The sequence below is a fragment of the Nerophis lumbriciformis genome, linkage group LG01 (assembly GCF_033978685.3).
Source record: "Nerophis lumbriciformis linkage group LG01, RoL_Nlum_v2.1, whole genome shotgun sequence".
NCBI classification, from domain to species: domain Eukaryota; kingdom Metazoa; phylum Chordata; class Actinopteri; order Syngnathiformes; family Syngnathidae; genus Nerophis; species Nerophis lumbriciformis.
Window position 1 is genome coordinate 1,942,825 of NC_084548.2, and position 22,885 is coordinate 1,965,709.

Here is a 22,885-nt window from a genome sequence, read left to right on the forward strand (position 1 = left end):
GATAGAAAAGTGATGGTTTTAGCAACATTTTAACCTGTCTGAATGCAATCAATCATTTTGCGTCGGGGGGGCTTCGCACCCCTGAACCCCCCACCAGGACTTTGTCCTGGACCTACCCTGGACCCTGGCTACTAGGTTTTTCTGATTTCAAAAGTTGGCAGGTATGCAGTTCAGTTTTAGTTTCGTTCTGCATAGCCTTCCCTAAGCTTCAATGCCTTTTCTTAGGGGGCACTCACCTTTTGTTTATTTTTGGTTTAAGCATTAGACACCTTTTTACCTGCACCCTGCCTCCCGCTGTTTCCCACATCTACAAAGCAATTAGCTACCTGCTGCCACCTACTGATATGGAAGAGTATTACACGGTTACTCTGACGAGCTCTAGACAGCACCGACACTCAACAACAACACATCATTTGCAGACTATAATTACTGCTTTGCAAAAACCTAAATAGGTGAAATGAGATCATCTCCCACGGCACACCAGACTGTATCTCACGGCACACTCGTGGTTGAAAAACACTTCCTTACAGTATGGTAACCTTTCCTGGCCGAGCAGGACCTTTGTCGTCTTTTTATTGGCCGTTTTTTTTTCTCTGTTTGCTTTGATAATGGAGATAAATAGAGCAGCGCTGCAACTAAATATAGCTCTGAATACACGCACAAGTCATTGGGTCAATATTGACTTGAACCTTTCGCAGCACCTTCTGTCACCTCTTTGAGCGCACACACAGACACAGCACTTGGATGTTTAACTGTTGAACCTGTGGAAACTGACTTGTTTTGGTAATGTGTTGACTGACCAGGTGCAGTGGCCAGTTCACTGGTGAAACAGAAGCTCCAGCAGGTGATCTTGAAGAAGCAGAAGCAGGCGGCACTGGAAAGAACCAGCTCCAACCCTTTGGCTGTAACGCCAGTGGCATACAGGTGATGCAAGACGCTTCCCTAACGGACACTTCAATTACAGTGGGGCAAAAAAGTATTTAGTCAGCCACCAATTGTGCAAGTTCTCCCACTTAAAATGATGACAGAGGTCTGTAATTTTCATCTTAGGTACACTTCAACTGTGAGAGACAGAATGTGAAAAACAAAATCCAGGAATTCGCATTGTAGGATTTTTAAAGAATTTATTTGTAAATTATGGTGGAAAATAAGTATTTGGTCAATAACAAAAATTCAACTCAAATATTTTGTAATATAACCTTTGTTGGCAATAACAGAGGTCAAACGATTACTATAGGTCTTTACCAGGTTTGCGCACACAGTAGCTGGTATTTTAGCCCATTCCTCCATGCAGATCTTCTCGAGAGCAGTGATGTTTTGGGGCTGTCGCCGGGCAACACGGACTTTCAACTCCCTCCACAGATTTTGTGTGGGGTTGAGGTCTGGAGATTGGCTAGGCCACTCCAGGACTTTCAAATGCTTCTTACGGAGCCACTCCTTCGTTGCCCGGGCGGTGTGTTTGGGATCATTGTCATGCTGGAAGACCCAGCCACGTTTCATCTTCAAAGCTCTCACTGATGGAAGGAGGTTTTGGCTCAAAATCTCACGATACATGGCCCCATTCATTCTTTCCTTAACACGGATCAGTCGGCCTGTCCCCTTAGCAGAAAAACAACCCCAAAGCATGATGTTTCCACCCCCATGCTTCACAGTAGGTATGGTGTTCTTGGGATGCAACTCAGTATTCTTCTTCCTCCAAACACGACGAGTTGAGTTTATACCAAAAAGTTCTATTTTGGTTTCATCTGACCACATGACAGTCTCCCAATCCTCTGCTGTATCATCCATGTGCTCTCTGGCAAACTTCAGACGGGCCTGGACATGCACTGGCTTAAGCAGGGGGACACGTCTGCCACTGCAGGATTTGATTCCCTGTCGGCGTAGTGTGTTACTGATGGTAACCTTTGTTACTTTGGTCCCAGCTCTCTGCAGGTCATTGACCAGGTACCCCCGTGTGGTTCTGGGATTTTTGTTCACCGTTCTCATGATCATTTTGACCCCACGGGATGAGATCTTGCGTGGAGCCCCAGATCGAGAGAGAATATCAGTGGTCTTGTATGTCTTCCATTTTCTGATAATTGCTCCCACAGTTGATTTTTTCACACCAAGCTGCTTGCCTATTGTAGATTCACTCTTCACAGTCTGGTGCAGGTCTACAATTCTTTTCCTGGTGTCCTTCGACAGCTCTTTGGTCTTGGCCATAGTGGAGTTTGGAGTCTGACTGTTTGAGGCTGTGGACAGGTGTCTTTTATACAGATAACGAGTTCAAACAGGTGCCATTAAGACAGGTAACGAGTGGAGGACAGAAGAGCTTCTTAAAGAAGAAGTTACAGGTCTGTGAGAGCCAGAGATCTTCCTTGTTTGAAGTGACCAAATACTTATTTTCCACCATAATATACAAATAAATTCTTTAAAAATCCTACAATGTGAATTCCTGGATTTTTTTTTTCACATTCTGTCTCTCACAGTTGAAGTGTACCTATGATGAAAATTACAGACCTCTGTCATCATTTTAAGTGAGAGAACTTGCACAATCGGTGGCTGACTAAATACTCTTTTGCCCCACTGGTATATTTGTGTTCAATGTGCAGCAGTGCTAGGAAGACATGAAGAAACTTCAATCTTGATAATGCTTCTTTTTTTTTTTTTTTTTTTACAGCAACTGAAATACATTTTTGGCTGATTTTAGTCCCAGTACTCATTAGCAGTGGTTCTTAAACATTTTTGACCAAGTACCACCTCAAAAAACACTTGGCGCTCCAAAAGTAGCAGCATAAAATAAAATTATTTCCAACTCACAACATCCACTCTTTCCTGAATATGGAACCCTGCCATCAGGGAGAAGACTCCGGGTCCCACTATGCAAATCTAACCGCCTTAAATTATCATTTGTCCCAGCCTCCATTAAGCTGACCAACAATGTGCAATAGAATTTTAATACATAGGTTAGCACTTTTTTAGCACGTAGCACTTTAGCACATAGCACTTTAGAACTAAGCACTTTAGCACACAGCACTTTATCCATGAGCTCTAGTGCAATGCACATTGGCACTTTATCTTTATCTCCATACTGTAGATTTTATGCCTACATCAAAGTGCCACCTATGTCTATCAAGCTCCATGTTCTGATGTTTAAATGTTAGTTGTATGGTTGTGGTTGTGTCTGCTTGTGTTTTTGGGTATGTTAAGAAAGCAATGATGCACTGTGCCCAAGACAAATTTCCCCGCGGGGACAATAAAGTTGAACCTTGAACCTTGAACCTTGGACTCGGCCAGGGGTTTGAACTCACAACCTACCCATCTCAGGGCGGACACTCTAACCACTAGTTCAATTCATTCAATGCGTGTTCTTTATTTTCGTGACTATTTACATTGTAGATTGTCACATCAAAATTGAAAACTTGTTTTATATTCTAGTTTCTTCAAAATAGCCACATTTCGCTCTGATTACTTTTTTCGCACACTCTTGGCATTCTCTCCATGAGCTTCAAGAGGTAGTCTACTGAAATGGTTTTCACTTCACAGGTGTGCTTGAAGCTCATCGACGAAGAAACTAGAATATAAAACATGTTCTCGGTTATTTCACCGTTTTTTTGTTAACCACATGTTTTCATTCATAGCTGTGATGCCTTCAGTGACAATCTACAACGTAAATAGTCATGGAATTAAAGAAAAAGAATTGAATGAGAAGGTGTGTCCAAACTTTTGGCCCGTACTATATGTTTAATATTTTAGGCCACACACTTTGAACAGTACCACTGTGTTTGAATATTTAATCAAGTGATTCTTGATTAAATAGACGTAGCCCGCGTACCACAGTTTGAGAATCACGGCTCTATAGCAATGCTCCTCAAACTTTATTCACCAAGTACCACCTCAGAAAACACAAGTACCACCATAATGACCAACATTACAACACAGCATTAGCATAGTAGGCATAAGTAGTCATTAAAAACAAGGCGGAGGTTTTATTTAACAAGTAAATGTAATATTTACACTGTAAATTTTACGCCTTTGAGTATTTAATGAGGTAATTCTTTGGCGTACCACGAGATAGAGCTAGCATACCACAGTTTGAGAATCTATAGGATTACCTCCGCCAAGGAGGTTGTGTCAGGATACATCATGATCTTTACAACTGCTCTAATAAAATGATAATAGTAATAATAATAATAATTGTTATTATTAGTAATAGTAGTAGTAATACTTGTATTATTATAATTTATAACATTTATATATATTTTAACATATTTTTTTAGAATAGAATATAATTGAATGGACTATATTGTCATTATATTTGCATATAACGAGATTAAGGACTCCAATTTAAGGTGCGGTAGTGACATACTTGCCAACCCTCCCGGATTTTCCGGGAGACTCCCGAAATTCAGCGCCTCTCCCGAAAACCTCCCGGGACAAATTTTCTCCCGAAAAACTCCCGAAATTCAGGCGGACCTGAGTGACGTGTTGACAACGCACAACAACAGTGTCTACCGTAAAGCAGTTCGTCTGCCGTAAACAGCAATGTTGTGACACTTTTAAACAGGACAATACTGCCATCTACTGTACATGCATATGTGACCCACCCATAATGTGTCACATTTTTTTGTCGATTTATTTATTTTATTTTGTGGTTTGAATTCGTTTTTGGAGCTGTCATTACACATTTATCAGTATTCACATTGGTCAGTAGGGGGCAGTAGGGCGTTTCTTCCCAATTGAATGCTATCACCTGCAGACCGGAAGTGTCTTGTCATTCTGATGAGCGCGACCAGTCTGTGAACAATTGAAACGTCCTGTGTGCTTTTTTCCTCCTGTATAACAGGTTAGTTTTGGTGAATCAACTCACTGAATTATATACATGTGATCTTTATAAGTTTAAGTACACATTCTGATGGTGGAGCCTAACTCTAAAGTGTTTGTGAGTTGTATTTGTAAATGAACACTGAAATTCAAGTATTTATTTTATTTATATATATATATATATCTAGCTAGAATTCACTGAAAGTCAAGTATTTCTTATATATATATATATATATATATATATATATCTTAACCACGCCCCCCGCCCCACCCCTAGAACGTGAACGGGCTCATAGTGATGTTACTAGTAGTTGACTGGGAGGTGTTTATTATCATTTGGGGAGATTCCGCTGCCTGATGATTATCTGCTAAACGCTAAGCACTGACTACATTCGCTCTGAATACGCACTGCTGATTGGCTGTTACCACTCTGTACGTAACCAATCAGATGGTTGTGTGGGTGGGACAATGCTGGGTGCTGTGTAGAGGACTGACAGAGACGTGTGGAAACTCGTTCGGTACACCTCCGAACCGAACCGAACCCCCCATACCGAAACGGTTCAATACAAATACACGTACCGTTACACCCCTACGGGACACAGCACCACAATATAGTTTGACCCATCTTAATGTTTGATATCCAGAGCTCCTCATATTTGCTTGCATCAAATGTTCATTGTGTGTGTTCTCACAGAAAACTGGGCCCAGACCCGAATGTTCCGTCCCAACCTCTGGTCTCCTCTCCGTCACAGCCTTCCTCCGAGGGTTCAGAAAGAACGCCACTACGCAGGGCAGGTAACATTTCAGAAGACTCGTTTAAGACACAACAATATCACTGAAGTCAAATCACCTCCCAATTGTTGACTTTGTCAGCGTCTGAGCCCAACCTGAAAGTGAAGCACAAGCTCAAGAAGCATCTCAACACCCGAAAGAGCCCGCTCACCCGCAAAGAGAGCGCCCCGCCCACTGTCAGACACAGAGTACCTGATACACTGGGTACAATTATTGCTTTATGCAAATATTTCTAAGACGTTTTGTACATTTGGACTAATTCCTTTGCTTCTGTCCCAGTAGACTCCTCACCCAGCAGCAGCAGCACTCCAGCCTCAGGCTGCAGCTCGCCTAATGACACTTTCCACAATGAAAACGGGCTGCTGCCATCTGCAGGCGGACTCTCGCATGAGGTGAACATAGGAAGCCTACATACAGTCCTGGTCAAAAGTGTACATAGTAGAGATGGGCGGATAGGCAATTATTTCATCCGCAACCGCATCATAAAAGTCTTCAACCATCCGCCATCCACCCGAATTAACATTTAATCAACACCGCACCCGCCCGTTGTTATATATCTAATATAGACGATGCAAGGCATTAGTGAGGTTATAAAGCTTTTGCCTGTTCAAGAAAGGAGACTGATCCAATGCAGCAATCATCTGGGAGCCGCGCTGAGCGCACCTCCAAGCGCGTGGGGGTGCGATGTCCCTCGCACCCGCGGTGCGCGCTGAAGCCTCGGGCGCGAGCCCGGGTGGAGTCATCCTACTCGTCGCGGCCTAGCCCTCGCGGCTCTCGCTGCCGGCGACGGCCGGGTATGGACCCGACGCTCCAGCGCCATCCATTTTCAGGGCTAGTTGATTCAGCAGGTGGGTTGTTACACACTCCTTAGCGGGTTCCGACTTCCATGGCCACCGTCCTGCTGTCTATATCAACCAACACCTTTTCTGGGGTCTGATGAGCGTCGGCATCGGGCGCCTTAACCCGGCGTTCGGTTCATCCCGCAGCGCCAGTTCTGCTTGCCCCACCCCTTTCGTGAGCGCACTGCGCGCGGAGTGACCCCTGTTACGCGCCCCCGGCAACGGCGCCCGACTAATTCCTTTCCTTCTGTCCCAGTAGACTCCTCACCCAGCAGCAGCAGCACTCCAGCCTCAGGCTGCAGCTCGCCTAATGACACTTTCCACAATGAAAACGGGCTGCTGCCATCTGCAGGCGGACTCTCGCATGAGGTGAACATAGGAAGCCTACATACAGTCCTGGTCAAAAGTGTACATAGTAGAGATGCGCGGATAGGCAATTATTTCATCCGCAACCGCATCATAAAAGTCGTCAACCATCCGCCATCCACCCGAATTAACATTTAATCAACACCGCACCCGCCCGTTGTTATATATCTAATATAGACGATGCAAGGCATTAGTGAGGTTATAAAGCTTTTGCCTGTTCAAGAAAGGAGACTGATCCAATGCAGCAATCATCTGGGAGCCGCGCTGAGCGCACCTCCAAGCGCGTGGAGGTGCGATGTCCCTCGCACCCGCGGTGCGCGCTGAAGCCTCGGGCGCGAGCCCGGGTGGAGCCATCCTACTCGTCGCGGCCTAGCCCTCGCGGCTCTCGCTGCCGGCGACGGCCGGGTATGGACCCGACGCTCCAGCGCCATCCATTTTCAGGGCTAGTTGATTCGGCAGGTGGGTTGTTACACACTCCTTAGCGGGTTCCGACTTCCATGGCCACCGTCCTGCTGTCTATATCAACCGACACCTTTTCTGGGGTCTGATGAGCGTCGGCATCGGGCGCCTTAACCCGGCGTTCGGTTCATCCCGCAGCGCCAGTTCTGCTTGCCCCACCCCTTTCGTGAGCGCACTGCGCGCGGAGTGACCCCTGTTACGCGCCCCCGGCCACGGGGGTGGCGGGCAGGTAAGCTGCTTACCTGCTGCGCGTGACGCCGGCCGCGGCGAAGGCGGACGAGGCGGGGTGTCGGTGCAGTGGGTGCGGTGGTGACCCTGGACGTGCGTCGGGCCCTTCTCGCGGATCCCCTCAGCTACGGCTCCCGGTGGGGCCCTCTCGGGGGAAGGGGCCTCGGTCCCGGACCCCGGCGAGGCGTCCCTTCTCCGCTCCGTAAAAGTGTCCATCTCTTTTTTTTCTTCTTCTTCTGTTGTGGCATATGCTGCAGGTGCCTGCTCGTTTTTCGTATGTGGGTAACAACATTTAACTATGTATATATATTTCCCAATTGGTTTAACTGCCACCCGCCTGAATCTATTTAAAATCTAATTTTTTTTTATTTCAACCGCCCGACCCGACCCGCGGATAAAATCTAATTTTTTTTTATTTCAACCGCCCGAACCGCGGATAATCCGCGGACTCCGCGGTTGTGTCCGCAAACCGCGCATCTCTAGTACATAGACTTGTAAAGAACATCATGTCATGGCTGTCTTGACTTTACAATCATTTCTACAACTCTTATTTTGTTGTGATGTAGTGATTGGAGCACATACTTGTTGCTCACAAAAAACATTCATGAAGTTTGCTTCTTTTATGAATTTATTATGGCTCTACTGAAAATGTGAGGGTCAAAAGTATACATACAGCAATGTTAATATAAAAGCTTCAATAATTATTTTGTAAATATTGGACCAAAATTGGAAGAAAGGATTCCAGACCCAGTTGCAATTGAGGACTATAATGATACCATAGAGCCAAATCCCAACTCCATGTTCCTCAGTAATGTGACACAGCAGGAAATAGTTACAATCGTGAAAAAATGTAAATCTAAGACTTCAACTGATTGTAACGGAATTGATATGGAAACGATAAAAAAGGTTATTGAAGAGATCTCAGGACCATTAATGTACAGGTAAAAGCCAGTAAATTAGAATATTTTGAAAAACTTGATTTATTTCAGTAATTGCATTCAAAAGGTGTAACTTGTACATTATATTTATTCATTGCACACAGACTGATGCATTCAAATGTTTATTTCATTTAATTTTGATGATTTGAAGTGGCAACAAATGAAAATCCAAAATTCCGTGTGTCACAAAATTAGAATATTACTTAAGGCTAATACAAAAAAGGGATTTTTAGAAATGTTGGCCAACTGAAAAGTATGAAAATGAAAAATATGAGCATGTACAATACTCAATACTTGGTTGGAGCTCCTTTTGCCTCAATTACTGCGTTAATGCGGCGTGGCATGGAGTCGATGAGTTTCTGGCACTGCTCAGGTGTTATGAGAGCCCAGGTTGCTCTGATAGTGGCCTTCAACTCTTCTGCGTTTTTGGGTCTGGCATTCTGCATCTTCCTTTTCACAATACCCCACAGATTTTCTATGGGGCTAAGGTCAGGGGAGTTGGCGGGCCAATTTAGAACAGAAATACCATGGTCCGTAAACCAGGCACGGGTAGATTTTGCACTGTGTGCAGGCGCCAAGTCCTGTTGGAACTTGAAATCTCCATCTCCATAGAGCAGGTCAGCAGCAGGAAGCATGAAGTGCTCTAAAACTTGCTGGTAGACGGCTGCGTTGACCCTGGATCTCAGGAAACAGAGTGGACCGACACCAGCAGATGACATGGCACCCCAAACCATCACCCAACCATGCAAATTTTGCATTTCCTTTGGAAATCGAGGTCCCAGAGTCTGGAGGAAGACAGGAGAGGCACAGGATCCACGTTGCCTGAAGTCTAGTGTAAAGTTTCCACCATCAGTGATGGTTTGGGGTGCCATGTCATCTGCTGGTGTCGGTCCACTCTGTTTCCTGAGATCCAGGGTCAACGCAGCCGTCTACCAGCAAGTTTTAGAGCACTTCATGCTTCCTGCTGCTGACCTGCTCTATGGAGATGGAGATTTCAAGTTCCAACAGGACTTGGCGCTTGCACACAGCGCAAAATCTACCCGTGCCTGGTTTACGGACCATGGTATTTCTGTTCTAAATTGGCCCGCCAACTCCCCTGACCTTATCCCCATAGAAAATCTGTGGGGTATTGTGAAAAGGAAGATGCAGAATGCCAGACCCAAAAACGCAGAAGAGTTGAAGGCCACTATCAGAGCAACCTGGGCTCTCATAACACCTGAGCAGTGCCAGAAACTCATCGACTCCATGCCACGCCGCATTAACGCAGTAATTGAGGCAAAAGGAGCTCCAACCAAGTATTGAGTATTGTACATGCTCATATTTTTCATTTTCATACTTTTCAGTTGGCCAACATTTCTAAAAATCCCTTTTTTGTATTAGCCTTAAGTAATATTCTAATTTTGTGACACACGGAATTTTGGATTTTCATTTGTTGCCACTTCAAATCATCAAAATTAAATGAAATAAACATTTGAATGCATCAGTCTGTGTGCAATGAATAAATATAATGTACAAGTTACACCTTTTGAATGCAATTACTGAAATAAATCAAGTTTTTCAAAATATTCTAATTTACTGGCTTTTACCTGTATATTAGTAACCTATCGTTTCAAACAGGTACATTTCCAAACAAAATGAAAATAGCTAAAGTTGCACCAATTTACAAGACTGGCGACAAACATCAATTTACAAATTATAGACCTGTTTCCTTACTTCCACAATTTTCTAAAATCATTGAAAAACTGTTCAATAACAGATTAGAGAGTTTCATAAATAAAAATAGAATACTCGAAGAAAATCAATATGGATACAGAGCTAATGTTTCAACTTCGATGGCTTTAATGGAAATTACAGAAGAAATTACCAATGCTATAGATAATAAAAAAATGTGCGGCAGCAGTTTTTATGGATCTAACTAAAGCATTTGACACAATTAATCACAATATTTTAATCAATAAACTAGAACGATATGGCATCAGAGGGTTAGTCTTAAACTGGATAAGAAGTTATCTAATGAACAGGAAACAATACGTGAAACTAGGCGAGCACACCTCTACAACACTAAATATATGCTTGAAATAAGAAATGAGGACTTTAAAAAAGTATTTTTATACTTGTGAGTGTTGATGACACAGCTTTGCAACACTTGATATTCTAGTTTCAAGCATGTTTTACTCAATATAGGTCATCAAATCTCAGCAACAAGCTGTAATATCTTACTGAGATCATTTAGGACCAAAAACACTTAAAACAAGTAAAACACTCTAACATAAAATCTGCTTAGTGAGAAGAATGATCTTATCAGACAGAAAATAAGCAAATATCACCCTTATTTGAGGTCCATCCATCTTCTTCCGCTTATCCGAGGTTGGGTCGCGGGGGCAGCAGCTTAAGCAGGGAAGCCCAGACTTCCCTCTCCCCAACCACTTCGTCCAGCTCTTCCCCGGGGGGATCCCAAGGCGTTCCCAGGCCAGCCGGGAGACATAGTCTTCCCATCGTTTCCTGGGTCTTCCCCGTGGCCTCCTACCGGTCGGACGTGCCCTAAACACCTCCCTAGGGAGGCGTTCGGGTGGCATCCTGACCAGATGCCCGAACCACCTCATCTGGCTCCTCTCCATGTGGAGGAGCAGCAGCTTTACTTTGAGCTCCCCCCGGATGACAGAGCTTCTCACCCTATCTCTAAGGGAGAGCCCCGCCACCCGGCGGAGGAAACTCATTTGGGCCGCTTGTACCCGTGTTCTTGTCCTTTCGGTCATAACCCAAAGCTCATGACCATAGGTGAGGATGGGAACGTAGATCGACCGGTAAATTGAGAGCTTTGCCTTCCGGCTCAGCTCCTTCTTCACCACAACGGATCGATACAGCGTCCGCATTACTGAAGATGCCGCACCGATCCGCCTGTCGATCTCACCATCCACTCTTCCCTCACTCGTGAACAAGACTCCGAGGTACTTGAACTCCTCCACTTGGGGCAGGGTCTCCTCCCCAACCCGGAGATGGCACTCCACCCTTTTCCGGGAGAGAACCATGGACTCGGACTTGGAGGTGCTGATTCTCATCCCAGTCGCTTTACACTCGGCTGCGAACCGATCCAGCGAGAGCTGAAGATCCTGGCCAGATGAAGCCATCAGGACCACATCATCTGCAAAAAGCAGAGACCTAGTCCTGCAGCCACCAAACCGGATCCCATCAACGCCTTGACTGCGCCTAGAAATTCTGTCCATAAAAGTTCAGAACAGAATGGGTGACAAAGGGCAGCCTTGGCGGAGTCCAACCCTCACTGGAAACGTGTCCGACTTACTACCGGCAATGCGGACCAAGCTCTGACACTGATCATACAGGGAGTGGTCCGCCAAAATCAGACAGTCCGATACCCCATACTCTCTGAGCACTCCCCACAGGACTTCCCGAGGGACACGGTCCAATGCCTTCTCCAACTCTATGTAGGTCTGACTTAGACCTAGTTTTCATAATTGTATATCTTCGGGCAAAAATCAACAGGAAGTTGGCAATTCCCCCTTCAAGACAAAAAAGTACTAAAAACAGTCACTTTTGCCTCTTTGAGCTGTAATTTGACCCCCTTAACATGCTTCAAAACTCACCAAACTGAACGCACACATCAGGACTGGCAAACATTGCGATCTAAAAAAAAAACCTAACCCCAAATCTCAAAATTGCGCTCTACTGCAATTTTTTAATAAAACGCAAAAAAAAACTGCTCCTCGGAAGAAAAAAATGACAAAACTGCCTGTAACTCCCACTGGGAAGGTCGGAAAGACATGAAACAAAAACCTCTATGTAGGTCTGACTTAGACCTAGTTTTCATAATTGTATATCTTCGGGCAAAAATCAACAGGAAGTTGGCAATTCCCCCTTCAAGACAAAAAAGTACTAAAAACAGTCACTTTTGCCTCTTTGAGCTGTAATTTGCCCCCCTTAACATGCTTCAAAACTCACCAAACTGAACGCACACATCAGGATTGGCAAACATTGCGATCTAAAAAAAAAAACCTAACCCCAAATCTCAAAATTGCGCTCTACTGCAATTTTTTAATAAAACGCAAAAAAAAACTGCTCCTCGGAAGAAAAAAATGACAAAACTGCCTGTAACTCCCACTGGGAAGGTCGGAGAGACATGAAACAAAAACCTCTATGTAGGTCTGACTTAGACCTAGTTTTCATAATTGTATATCTTCGGGCAAAAATCAACAGGAAGTTGGCAATTCCCCCTTCAAGACAAAAAAGTACTAAAAACAGTCACTTTTGCCTCTTTGAGCTGTAATTTGCCCCCCTTAACATGCTTCAAAACTCACCAAACTGAACGCACACATCAGGATTGGCAAACATTGCGATCTAAAAAAAAAAACCTAACCCCAAATCTCAAAATTGCGCTCTACTGCAATTTTTTAATAAAACGCAAAAAAAAACTGCTCCTCGGAAGAAAAAAATGACAAAACTGCCTGTAACTCCCACTGGGAAGGTCGGAGAGACATGAAACAAAAACCTCTATGTAGGTCTGACTTAGACCTAGTTTTCATAATTGTATATCGTCGGGCAAAAATCAACAGGAAGTTGGCAATTCCCTCTTCAAGACAAAAAAGTACTAAAAACAGTCACTTTTGCCTCTTTGAGCTGTAATTTGCCCCCCTTAACATGCTTCAAAACTCACCAAACTGAACGCACACATCAGGACTGGCAAACATTGCGATCTAAAAAAAAAACCTAACCCCAAATCTCAAAATTGCGCTCTACTGCAATTTTTTAATAAAAGGCAAAAAAAAACTGCTCCTCGGAAGAAAAAAAATGACAAAACTGCCTGTAACTCCCACTGGGAAGGTCGGAGAGACATGAAACAAAAACCTCTATGTAGGTCTGACTTAGACCTAGTTTTCATAATTGTATATCTTCGGGCAAAAATCAACAGGAAGTTGGCAATTCCCCCTTCAAGACAAAAAAGTACTAAAAACAGTCACTTTTGCCTCTTTGAGCTGTAATTTGCCCCCCTTAACATGCTTCAAAACTCACCAAACTGAACGCACACATCAGGACTGGCAAACATTGCGATCTAAAAAAAAACCTAACCCCAAATCTCAAAATTGCGCTCTACTGCAATTTTTTAATAAAAGGCAAAAAAAAAACTGCTCCTCGGAAGAAAAAAATGACAAAACTGCCTGTAACTCCCACTGGGAAGGTCGGAGAGACATGAAACAAAAACCTCTATGTAGGTCTGACTTAGACCTAGTTTTCATAATTGTATATCTTCGGGCAAAAATCAACAGGAAGTTGGCAATTCCCCCTTCAAGACAAAAAAGTACTAAAAACAGTCACTTTTGCCTCTTTGAGCTGTAATTTGCCCCCCTTAACATGCTTCAAAACTCACCAAACTGAACGCACACATCAGGACTGGCAAACATTGCGATCTAAAAAAAAACCTAACCCCAAATCTCAAAATTGCGCTCTACTGCAATTTTTTAATAAAAGGCAAAAAAAAAAACTGCTCCTCGGAAGAAAAAAATGACAAAACTGCCTGTAACTCCCACTGGGAAGGTCGGAGAGACATGAAACAAAAACCTCTATGTAGGTCTGACTTAGACCTAGTTTTCATAATTGTATATCTTCGGGCAAAAATCAACAGGAAGTTGGCAATTCCCCCTTCAAGACAAAAAAGTACTAAAAACAGTCACTTTTGCCTCTTTGAGCTGTAATTTGCCCCCCTTAACATGCTTCAAAACTCACCAAACTGAACGCACACATCAGGACTGGCAAACATTGCGATCTAAAAAAAACAACCTAACCCCAAATCTCAAAATTGCGCTCTACTGCAATTTTTTAATAAAACGCAAAAAAAAAACTGCTCCTCGGAAAAAAAAAAAAGACAAAACTGCCTGTAACTCCCACTGGGAAGGTCGGAAAGACATGAAACAAAAAGCTCTATGTAGGTCTGACTTAGACCTAGTTTTCATAATTGTATATCTTCGGGCAAAAATCAACAGGAAGTTGGCAATTCCCCCTTCAAGACAAAAAAGTACTAAAAACAGTCACTTTTGCCTCTTTGAGCTGTATTTTGACCCCCTTAACATGCTTCAAAACTCACCAAACTGAACGCACACATCAGGACTGGCAAACATTGCGATCTAAAAAAAAAACCTAACCCCAAATCTCAAAATTGCGCTCTACTGCAATTTTTTAATAAAACGCAAAAAAAAACTGCTCCTCGGAAGAAAAAAATGACAAAACTGCCTGTAACTCCCACTGGGAAGGTCGGAGAGACATGAAACAAAAACCTCTATGTAGGTCTGACTTAGACCTAGTTTTCATAATTGTATATCTTTGGGCAAAAATCAACAGGAAGTTGGCAATTCCCCCTTCAAGACAAAAAAGTACTAAAAACAGTCACTTTTGCCTCTTTGAGCTGTAATTTGCCCCCCTTAACATGCTTCAAAACTCACCAAACTGAACGCACACATCAGGACTGGCAAACATTGCGATCTAAAAAAAAAACCTAACCCCAAATCTCAAAATTGCGCTCTACTGCAATTTTTTAATAAAAGGCAAAAAAAAAACTGCTCCTCGGAAGAAAAAAATGACAAAACTGCCTGTAACTCCCACTGGGAAGGTTGGAGAGACATGAAACAAAAACCTCTATGTAGGTCTGACTTAGACCTAGTTTTCATAATTGTATATCTTCCGGCAAAAATCAACAGGAAGTTGGCAATTCCCCCTTCAAGACAAAAAAGTACTAAAAACAGTCACTTTTGCCTCTTTGAGCTGTAATTTGCCCCCCTTAACATGCTTCAAAACTCACCAAACTGAACGCACACATCAGGACTGGCAAACATTGCGATCTAAAAAAAAAACCTAACCCCAAATCTCAAAATTGCGCTCTACTGCAATTTTTTAATAAAAGGCAAAAAAAAACTGCTCCTCGGAAGAAAAAAATGACAAAACTGCCTGTAACTCCCACTGGGAAGGTCGGAGAGACATGAAACAAAAACCTCTATGTAGGTCTGACTTAGACCTAGTTTTCATAATTGTATATCTTCGGGCAAAAATCAACAGGAAGTTGGCAATTCCCCCTTCAAGACAAAAAAGTACTAAAAACAGTCACTTTTGCCTCTTTGAGCTGTAATTTGCCCCCCTTAACATGCTTCAAAACTCACCAAACTGAACGCACACATCAGGACTGGCAAACATTGCGATCTAAAAAAAAAACCTAACCCCAAATCTCAAAATTGCGCTCTACTGCAATTTTTGAATAAAACGCAAAAAAAAAAATGCTCCTCGGAAGAAAAAAATGACAAAACTGCCTGTAACTCCCACTGGGAAGGTTGGAGAGACATGAAACAAAAACCTCTATGTAGGTCTGACTTAGACCTAGTTTTCATAATTGTATATCTTCCGGCAAAAATCAACAGGAAGTTGGCAATTCCCCCTTCAAGACAAAAAAGTACTAAAAACAGTCACTTTTGCCTCTTTGAGCTGTAATTTGCCCCCCTTAACATGCTTCAAAACTCACCAAACTGAACGCACACATCAGGACTGGCAAACATTGCGATCTAAAAAAAAAACCTAACCCCAAATCTCAAAATTGCGCTCTACTGCAATTTTTTAATAAAAGGCAAAAAAAAACTGCTCCTCGGAAGAAAAAAATGACAAAACTGCCTGTAACTCCCACTGGGAAGGTCGGAGAGACATGAAACAAAAACCTCTATGTAGGTCTGACTTAGACCTAGTTTTCATAATTGTATATCTTCGGGCAAAAATCAACAGGAAGTTGGCAATTCCCCCTTCAAGACAAAAAAGTACTAAAAACAGTCACTTTTGCCTCTTTGAGCTGTAATTTGCCCCCCTTAACATGCTTCAAAACTCACCAAACTGAACGCACACATCAGGACTGGCAAACATTGCGATCTAAAAAAAAAACCTAACCCCAAATCTCAAAATTGCGCTCTACTGCAATTTTTGAATAAAACGCAAAAAAAAAAATGCTCCTCGGAAGAAAAAAATGACAAAACTGCCTGTAACTCCCACTGGGAAGGTCGGAGAGACATGAAACAAAAACCTCTATGTAGGTCTGACTTAGACCTAGTTTTCATAATTGTATATCTTCGGGCAAAAATCAACAGGAAGTTGGCAATTCCCCCTTCAAGACAAAAAAGTACTAAAAACAGTCACTTTTGCCTCTTTGAGCTGTAATTTTCCCCCCTTAACATGCTTCAAAACTCACCAAACTGAACGCACACATCAGGACTGACAAACATTGCGATCTAAAAAAAAAACCTAACCCCAAATCTCAAAATTGCGCTCTACTGCAATTTTTTAATAAAAGGCAAAAAAAAACCTGCTCCTCGGAAGAAAAGAATGACAAAACTGCCTGTAACTCCCACTGGGAAGGTCGGAGAGACATGAAACAAAAACCTCTATGTAGGTCTGACTTAGACCTAGTTTTCATAATTGTATATCTTCGGGCAAAAATCAACAGGAAGTTGGCAATTCCCCCTTCAAGGCAAAAAAGTACTAAAAACAGTCACTTTTGCCTCTTTGAGCTGTAATTTGCCCCCCTTAACATGCTTCAAAACTCACCAAACTGAACGCACACATCAGGACTGGCAAACATTGCGATCTAAAAAAAAAAACCTAACCCCAAATCTCAAAATTGCACTCTACTGCAATTTTTTAATAAAAGGCAAAAAAAAAAACTGCTCCTCGGAAGAAAAAAATGACAAAACTGCCTGTAACTCCCACTGGGAAGGTCGGAGAGACATGAAACAAAAACCTCTATGTAGGTCTGACTTAGACCTAGTTTTCATAATTGTATATCTTCGGGCAAAAATCAACAGGAAGTTGGCAATACCCCCTTCAAGACAAAAAAGTACTAAAAACAGTCACTTTTGCCTCTTTGAGCTGTAATTTGCCCCCCTTAACATGCTTCAAAACTCACCAAACTGAACGCACACATCAGGACTGGCAAACATTGCGATCTAAAAAAAAAAACCTAACCCCAAATCTCAAAATTGCGCTCTACTGCAATTTTTTAATAAAACGCAAAAAAAACCTGCTCCTCGGAAGAAAAAAATGACAAAACTGCCTGTAACTCCCACTGGGAAGGTCGGAGAGACATGAAACAAAAACCTCTATGTAGGTCTCACTTAGACCTACATTTCATAAATTGACAACCCCCAGCAAAAATCAACAGGAAGTTTGTTATTCCCCCTTCAAAACAAAATTTTTTGTAAAAACCGGTCACCTTCCTTCAAAAACGAACTCCTCTGAGCGCGTTTGTCGTTTCGCCTTCAAACTAACACAGGAGAGAGATTGAACCCTTGTGATTACAATGACAGAAGCGCTTTTTTTTTTTTTAACTGCTCCGGTTTTGATTTTATGACCCTTCAAAGACCCGCTGCGCTGCTGTTTTTTTTTAAGATGGCTGCTTAAAAGCAGGAAGCACCAACGTGCCCACACAATGCAGACAAGGTAGGTACACTAGACAAAAGTATTGGGACACTTCAGACTAAAAGGAGACAAAAGTATTGGGACATTTAGGACTAGCACCTGCCAAATACGCGGGCCCGACCAATGCTGCTTGCAGCTTTAATCATACTTGAGATGCATTTTAGTAGAGAATGGTACTTTCCATAAAAAAGTGCATATATTGTGTATTGGGTGTGCATTTTTTCGGCTGTTTAATTCACATTCATAATTCACATTCACATTTTCCAGGAAGCCTGTTTTTTTTATGTGAGGGGTGGGAAAAGCAAAGCGTTTCAAAGAAGCACATATTTTAGGAACACTCACCTCATGTCCATGGATTGTGTCCTGACTCCTGACGCTCGTGAGTAATGAAATGTTTAATGCAGCGGCACACTCGCCCGTCGGCTCTTTATGCATAATTGATTTAATCACAAACAAGTCTAAAAAACATAGCAACCGCTTTCACACCTGCTGTGTGCTTTGAGCTAGTCATGAGGTTTGATGCTACAAAATGTAATTAGGTTCATGTTCAGAGCTCTCTGTTAACTTTTAGGAGTATGACATTTGGGTGTATATCAGAGGTGTGGACTCGAGTCACATGACTTGGACTCGAGTCAGACTCGAGTCATGAATTTGATGACTTTAGACTCGACTTGACAAAATGTAAAAAGACTTGCAACTCGACTTAGACTTTAACATCAATGACTTGTGACTTCACTTGGACTTGAGCCTTTTGAATTGACATGACTTGACATGACTTGCTACTTTCCCCAAAACCCAAAGATGAAAAAGTTATTCGGGAGCGCTCCGTATTTTTCGTCGTGTACTTGTCTATCAGCGTTGCGTGTGTCAGCTGGTGTGCTCTCAGTACAACAGCCAATCAAATTAGATCTACTTTGTTTTCATCACACAGCATTCATCCAATCAAATTGCAGGACAACCAACGAAGAAGACATGTCCAAACCACACGCCAGTGAACAAAAAAATGATACCTAAAATAATTTCGTTTGGGTATAAAAATTACGAGGTGGTCAACACAAAACGGTTTGCAGTATGCAACACGTGCGGTTCGAAAATTACTGATGGAGAGGCAACAACTTCCAACTTCGTCCGGCATTTGAAGTTGCACAAAGAACGGTAAGTTTTGAATGTAAGATAACGTTTATTGGCTAAGTAACGTGACTTTTATTTGCTGTGTAGTTAAATCAGTGAGGCTGTAAACTCACTGCTAACGTTATAACGTTATTGCAAACACGGGAATCTGTTGCAGTTCACTACCTTATTCATACTTTTTGTTCAGTGATTTTTTTTAAGCAGGGTTACGTTAGTCAATATATCACACGTAACGTTAGACGGCGGTCAGCAGCACCGCGTATTTTAGCCACCTAAAAAAAGACAAAAATAGTAAAATAAAGGTCAGTTAAAATGTATACTATATTATGAATATGTGTACCGTTTTAGCTAGCTTTCTGACATACTGTTGGTTGTTTACCTCAGTGGTCCCCAACCACCGGGCCGCGGCCCGGTACTGGTCCGTGGATCGATTGGTATCGGGCCGCACAAGAAATTTTTTTTTTTTCTTTCTTTTTTTAATTAAATCAACATAAAAACACAAGATACACTTACAAGTAGTGCACCAACCCAAAAAACTTATCTCCCCCTTTTGTTCTGGGCATTGAACATGAAGACTCTTCCTTCACTGTTCCGAGTGGCCATGAGAGTCTTGGCAGTGCCTGCCTCCAGTGCTCCAGTGGAGCGAGTTTCCAGCCATGGTGGCATCATACTACGCCCCCATCGTGCACAAATGACTGACAGACTCTTGGCTAATTTGGTCTTTTGCAAATGCAATGCAGCATAGGGCCCTGACATATAAAAAGTACAACTTTTTTGTTATGTTCACGTATATGTCATGTTTTTTCAATGTTAACACTTTTGTACAAATAAGTACATTTGCACTTTATTTTTCAATGTGTTTGTTCTGTAAAGGAATGAGTTAATGTTTAAAATGTGCTATTATAAAGTGCAATGTCAGCACAATTTTCTTTCCTGCAATTTAAAATGCACTTGTTTTAATAAATAAATACAGCGTTTGAAAAGCATACACAATCTGTGTTAATATATTAGTCTGTGGTTAAAAGGACTTGAAAGGACTCGAAACTCAAAATGCAGGACTTAGGACTTGACTTGAGACTTTCCAGTCTTGACTTTGGACTTGACTCGGGGCTTGCCTGTCTTGACTCGGGACTTGACTCGGACTTGAGGGCAAAGACTTGAGACTTACTTGTGACTTGCAAAACAATGACTTGGTCCCACCTCTGGTGTATAGTATTTTCTTTTCCGGACAAGTAACTCCATCTTTGGCATTTCCAGGCACAGAAGCTGCTGCTCAGAGACGGCACGCTGGCAAACTTCACCATCCAGAGTCCTTCCACCCTGCCCACCATCACACTGGGACTACCAGCCAATGCCAGGGTACAAACACACACCAATATTTACATTCATATTTTGTTATTATAGGCCACCAGAGGAGTAGCCAGACTAATAATTGTGCTATAGTAACTTTAAAAAAAATCAAAATATTAAAGTAGCGGGAGCAGCCAGACTGATAATCACACTAAAATACCTTGAATAATAAATAAATACATTGCAAAAAGTCAGTGTTTAAAAACAAGAAGAAAAAAAATACAAAAATGAAGGGTATTTTATTTGAACTAGGGATGTCCCGATGCGATATTTGGATCGGATCGGCTGCCGATATTTGCCAAAAAATGCGTATCGGCAAGGCATGGGAAAATGCCGATCCAGATCCGTGTTTTCCAACGCACCGATTTAAATAATACATTCCACTTTTCTGCTGCGCCGTAATTTCCGTTCCGCATTTTCCAGCACACCTTCAACACATCCACAGGTCTGTGGATTCTCACGCAGTTGCTTTTAGCTGCTGGCATTACACGACAGGCTCTTCTCACTCTTTTCTGTGTCTCCCTCTCACAGACAGCAAGCGCACCTTCTTACACACGTCACATATTCTTTCCTGAATATGGAACCCTGCCATCAGGGAGAAGACTCCGGGTCCCACTATGCAAATCTAACCGCCTTAAATGATCATTTGTTCCAGCCTCCATTAAGCTGACCAACAATGTGCAATAGAATTTTAATACATAGGTTAGCACTTTTTTAGCACGTAGCACTTTAGAACTAAGCACTTTAGCACACAGCACTTTATCCATGAGCTCTAGTGCAATGCACATTGGTACTTTATCTTTATCTCCATACTGTAGATTTTATGCCTACATCAAAGTGCCACCTATGTCTATCAAGCTCCATGTTCTGATGTTTAAATGTTAGTTGTATGGTTGTGGTTGTGTCTGTGCTTGTGTTTTTGTTCTGTTGTTTTTGGGTATGTTAAGAAAGCAATGATGCACTGTGCCCAAGACAAATTTCCCCGCGGGGACAATAAAGTTGAACCTTGACCTTGACCTTGATACTGTCACGTCATACGTCACATACGTATACGTCCTCTCCCAGCAGAGAGAGAGGTAGCAGCATGGCTAACGTTAGCTGTGATGCTAGCGCAGCCGCTAAGGTGCGCGCCTGCTCAAGCGTCCTCCGCGCACGGCAAATCTATGCCACGCACAAAATCAAATAAAAAAAATAAGCGCATAACAATTTTCGACACACGGACACGACAGAGAAAACAGTTTTCGTCATCATTGTTCAAATATTGTAACGGCTTTCGAGACGCTTATCTCCATTCGGTGCCACACGTCCACACCATCAAAATGCTGAGGCAAAAATTTCCACATCAACACCGTATGAAAAAAAATAGTGATTTTTTTAGTTGTGATTTCCTTCTCTGCATGAAAGTTTAAAAATAGCATATATTAATGCAGTATGAAGAAGAATGTTTTAATGTAGACATGCAAGCCTTGAAAGAAAATGTTAAAAATCAAGACTACATTTCCTGCAAATGGGTGCATTTCTACCCTATATTTTAACTTTAGATTTATTCTCATATCAAACTCTTTTGGCTGTCTTTTTGACACTTACATCCGGCGCCCCCCTCCACACCCTGGATTATAAATAATGTCAATAATTCAATGTGATTATCTTGTGTGATGACTGTATTATGATGATAGTATATATCTGATAGTATATATCTGTATCATGAATCAATTTAAGTGGACCCCGACTTAAACAAGTGTGAAAAACTTATTGGGGTGTTACCATTTAGTGGTCAATTGTACGGAATATGTACTTCACTGTGCAACCTACTAATAAAAGTCTCAATCAATCAATCAAAACACATAGAATCATCATACTGCTGTGATTATATGCATCAAGTGTTCATTCAAGGCTAAGGCAAAATATCGAGATATATATCGTGTATCGCAATATGGCCTTAAAATATCGCAATATTAAAAAAAGGCCATATCGCCCGGCCCTAGTTCAATGATGCCATTTCTGTTTGTCATGTATAATTTTGTCTATTTTGTGTTTATCTTTGAATAAGCAGGTCAGTTTCTTCTTACCAACCATTGTGTATTATTCAAACTCCCCTAATTCAGCTGGCTAGTTGTTATCAAGAGTACTAAAACCCTTTTCAACATGATTCTGACAACTAAGTAGGCTAAATAACTTTAAACTTTAACACATGCTCGGATAGGCCAGTATGGGTCAGTATCGGTATCGGATCGGAAGTGCAAAAACAATATCGGTATCGGATCGGAAGTGCAAAAACCTGGATCGGGACATCCCTAATTTGAACTAAGCAAAATTATCTGCCAATAGAACAAGAAAATTTGGCTTGTCAAGACTTTCCAAAACAAGTCAAATTAGCTAACCTCAATGAACCCAAAATACCTTAAAATAAGTAAATTCTCACTAATAACAAGTGTACTACTATATGAGTACATATTTTCTATTGTTTCATTGGAAATAAAAGAGCAAAGTCCATTTGGCTGTCATGTGTTTTAATTATGAGACACA

At 42.1% G+C, this 22,885-nt stretch overlaps 1 protein-coding gene across 1 annotated transcript in view; it reads left to right on the forward strand.

Moving 5' to 3' along the window:
• The window catches only part of hdac7a (histone deacetylase 7a), a 257,881-nt gene that overhangs the window by 135,827 nt on the left and 99,169 nt on the right, over positions 1 to 22,885 (forward strand). Inside the window, exons 5-9 of the mRNA XM_072911840.1 lie at positions 804 to 924; positions 5,498 to 5,598; positions 5,677 to 5,799; positions 5,878 to 6,017; positions 20,267 to 20,368. Coding sequence (XP_072767941.1) covers positions 804 to 924; positions 5,498 to 5,598; positions 5,677 to 5,799; positions 5,878 to 6,017; positions 20,267 to 20,368 — 587 coding nt within the window. The remainder of the gene's footprint in view (positions 1 to 803; positions 925 to 5,497; positions 5,599 to 5,676; positions 5,800 to 5,877; positions 6,018 to 20,266; positions 20,369 to 22,885) is intronic.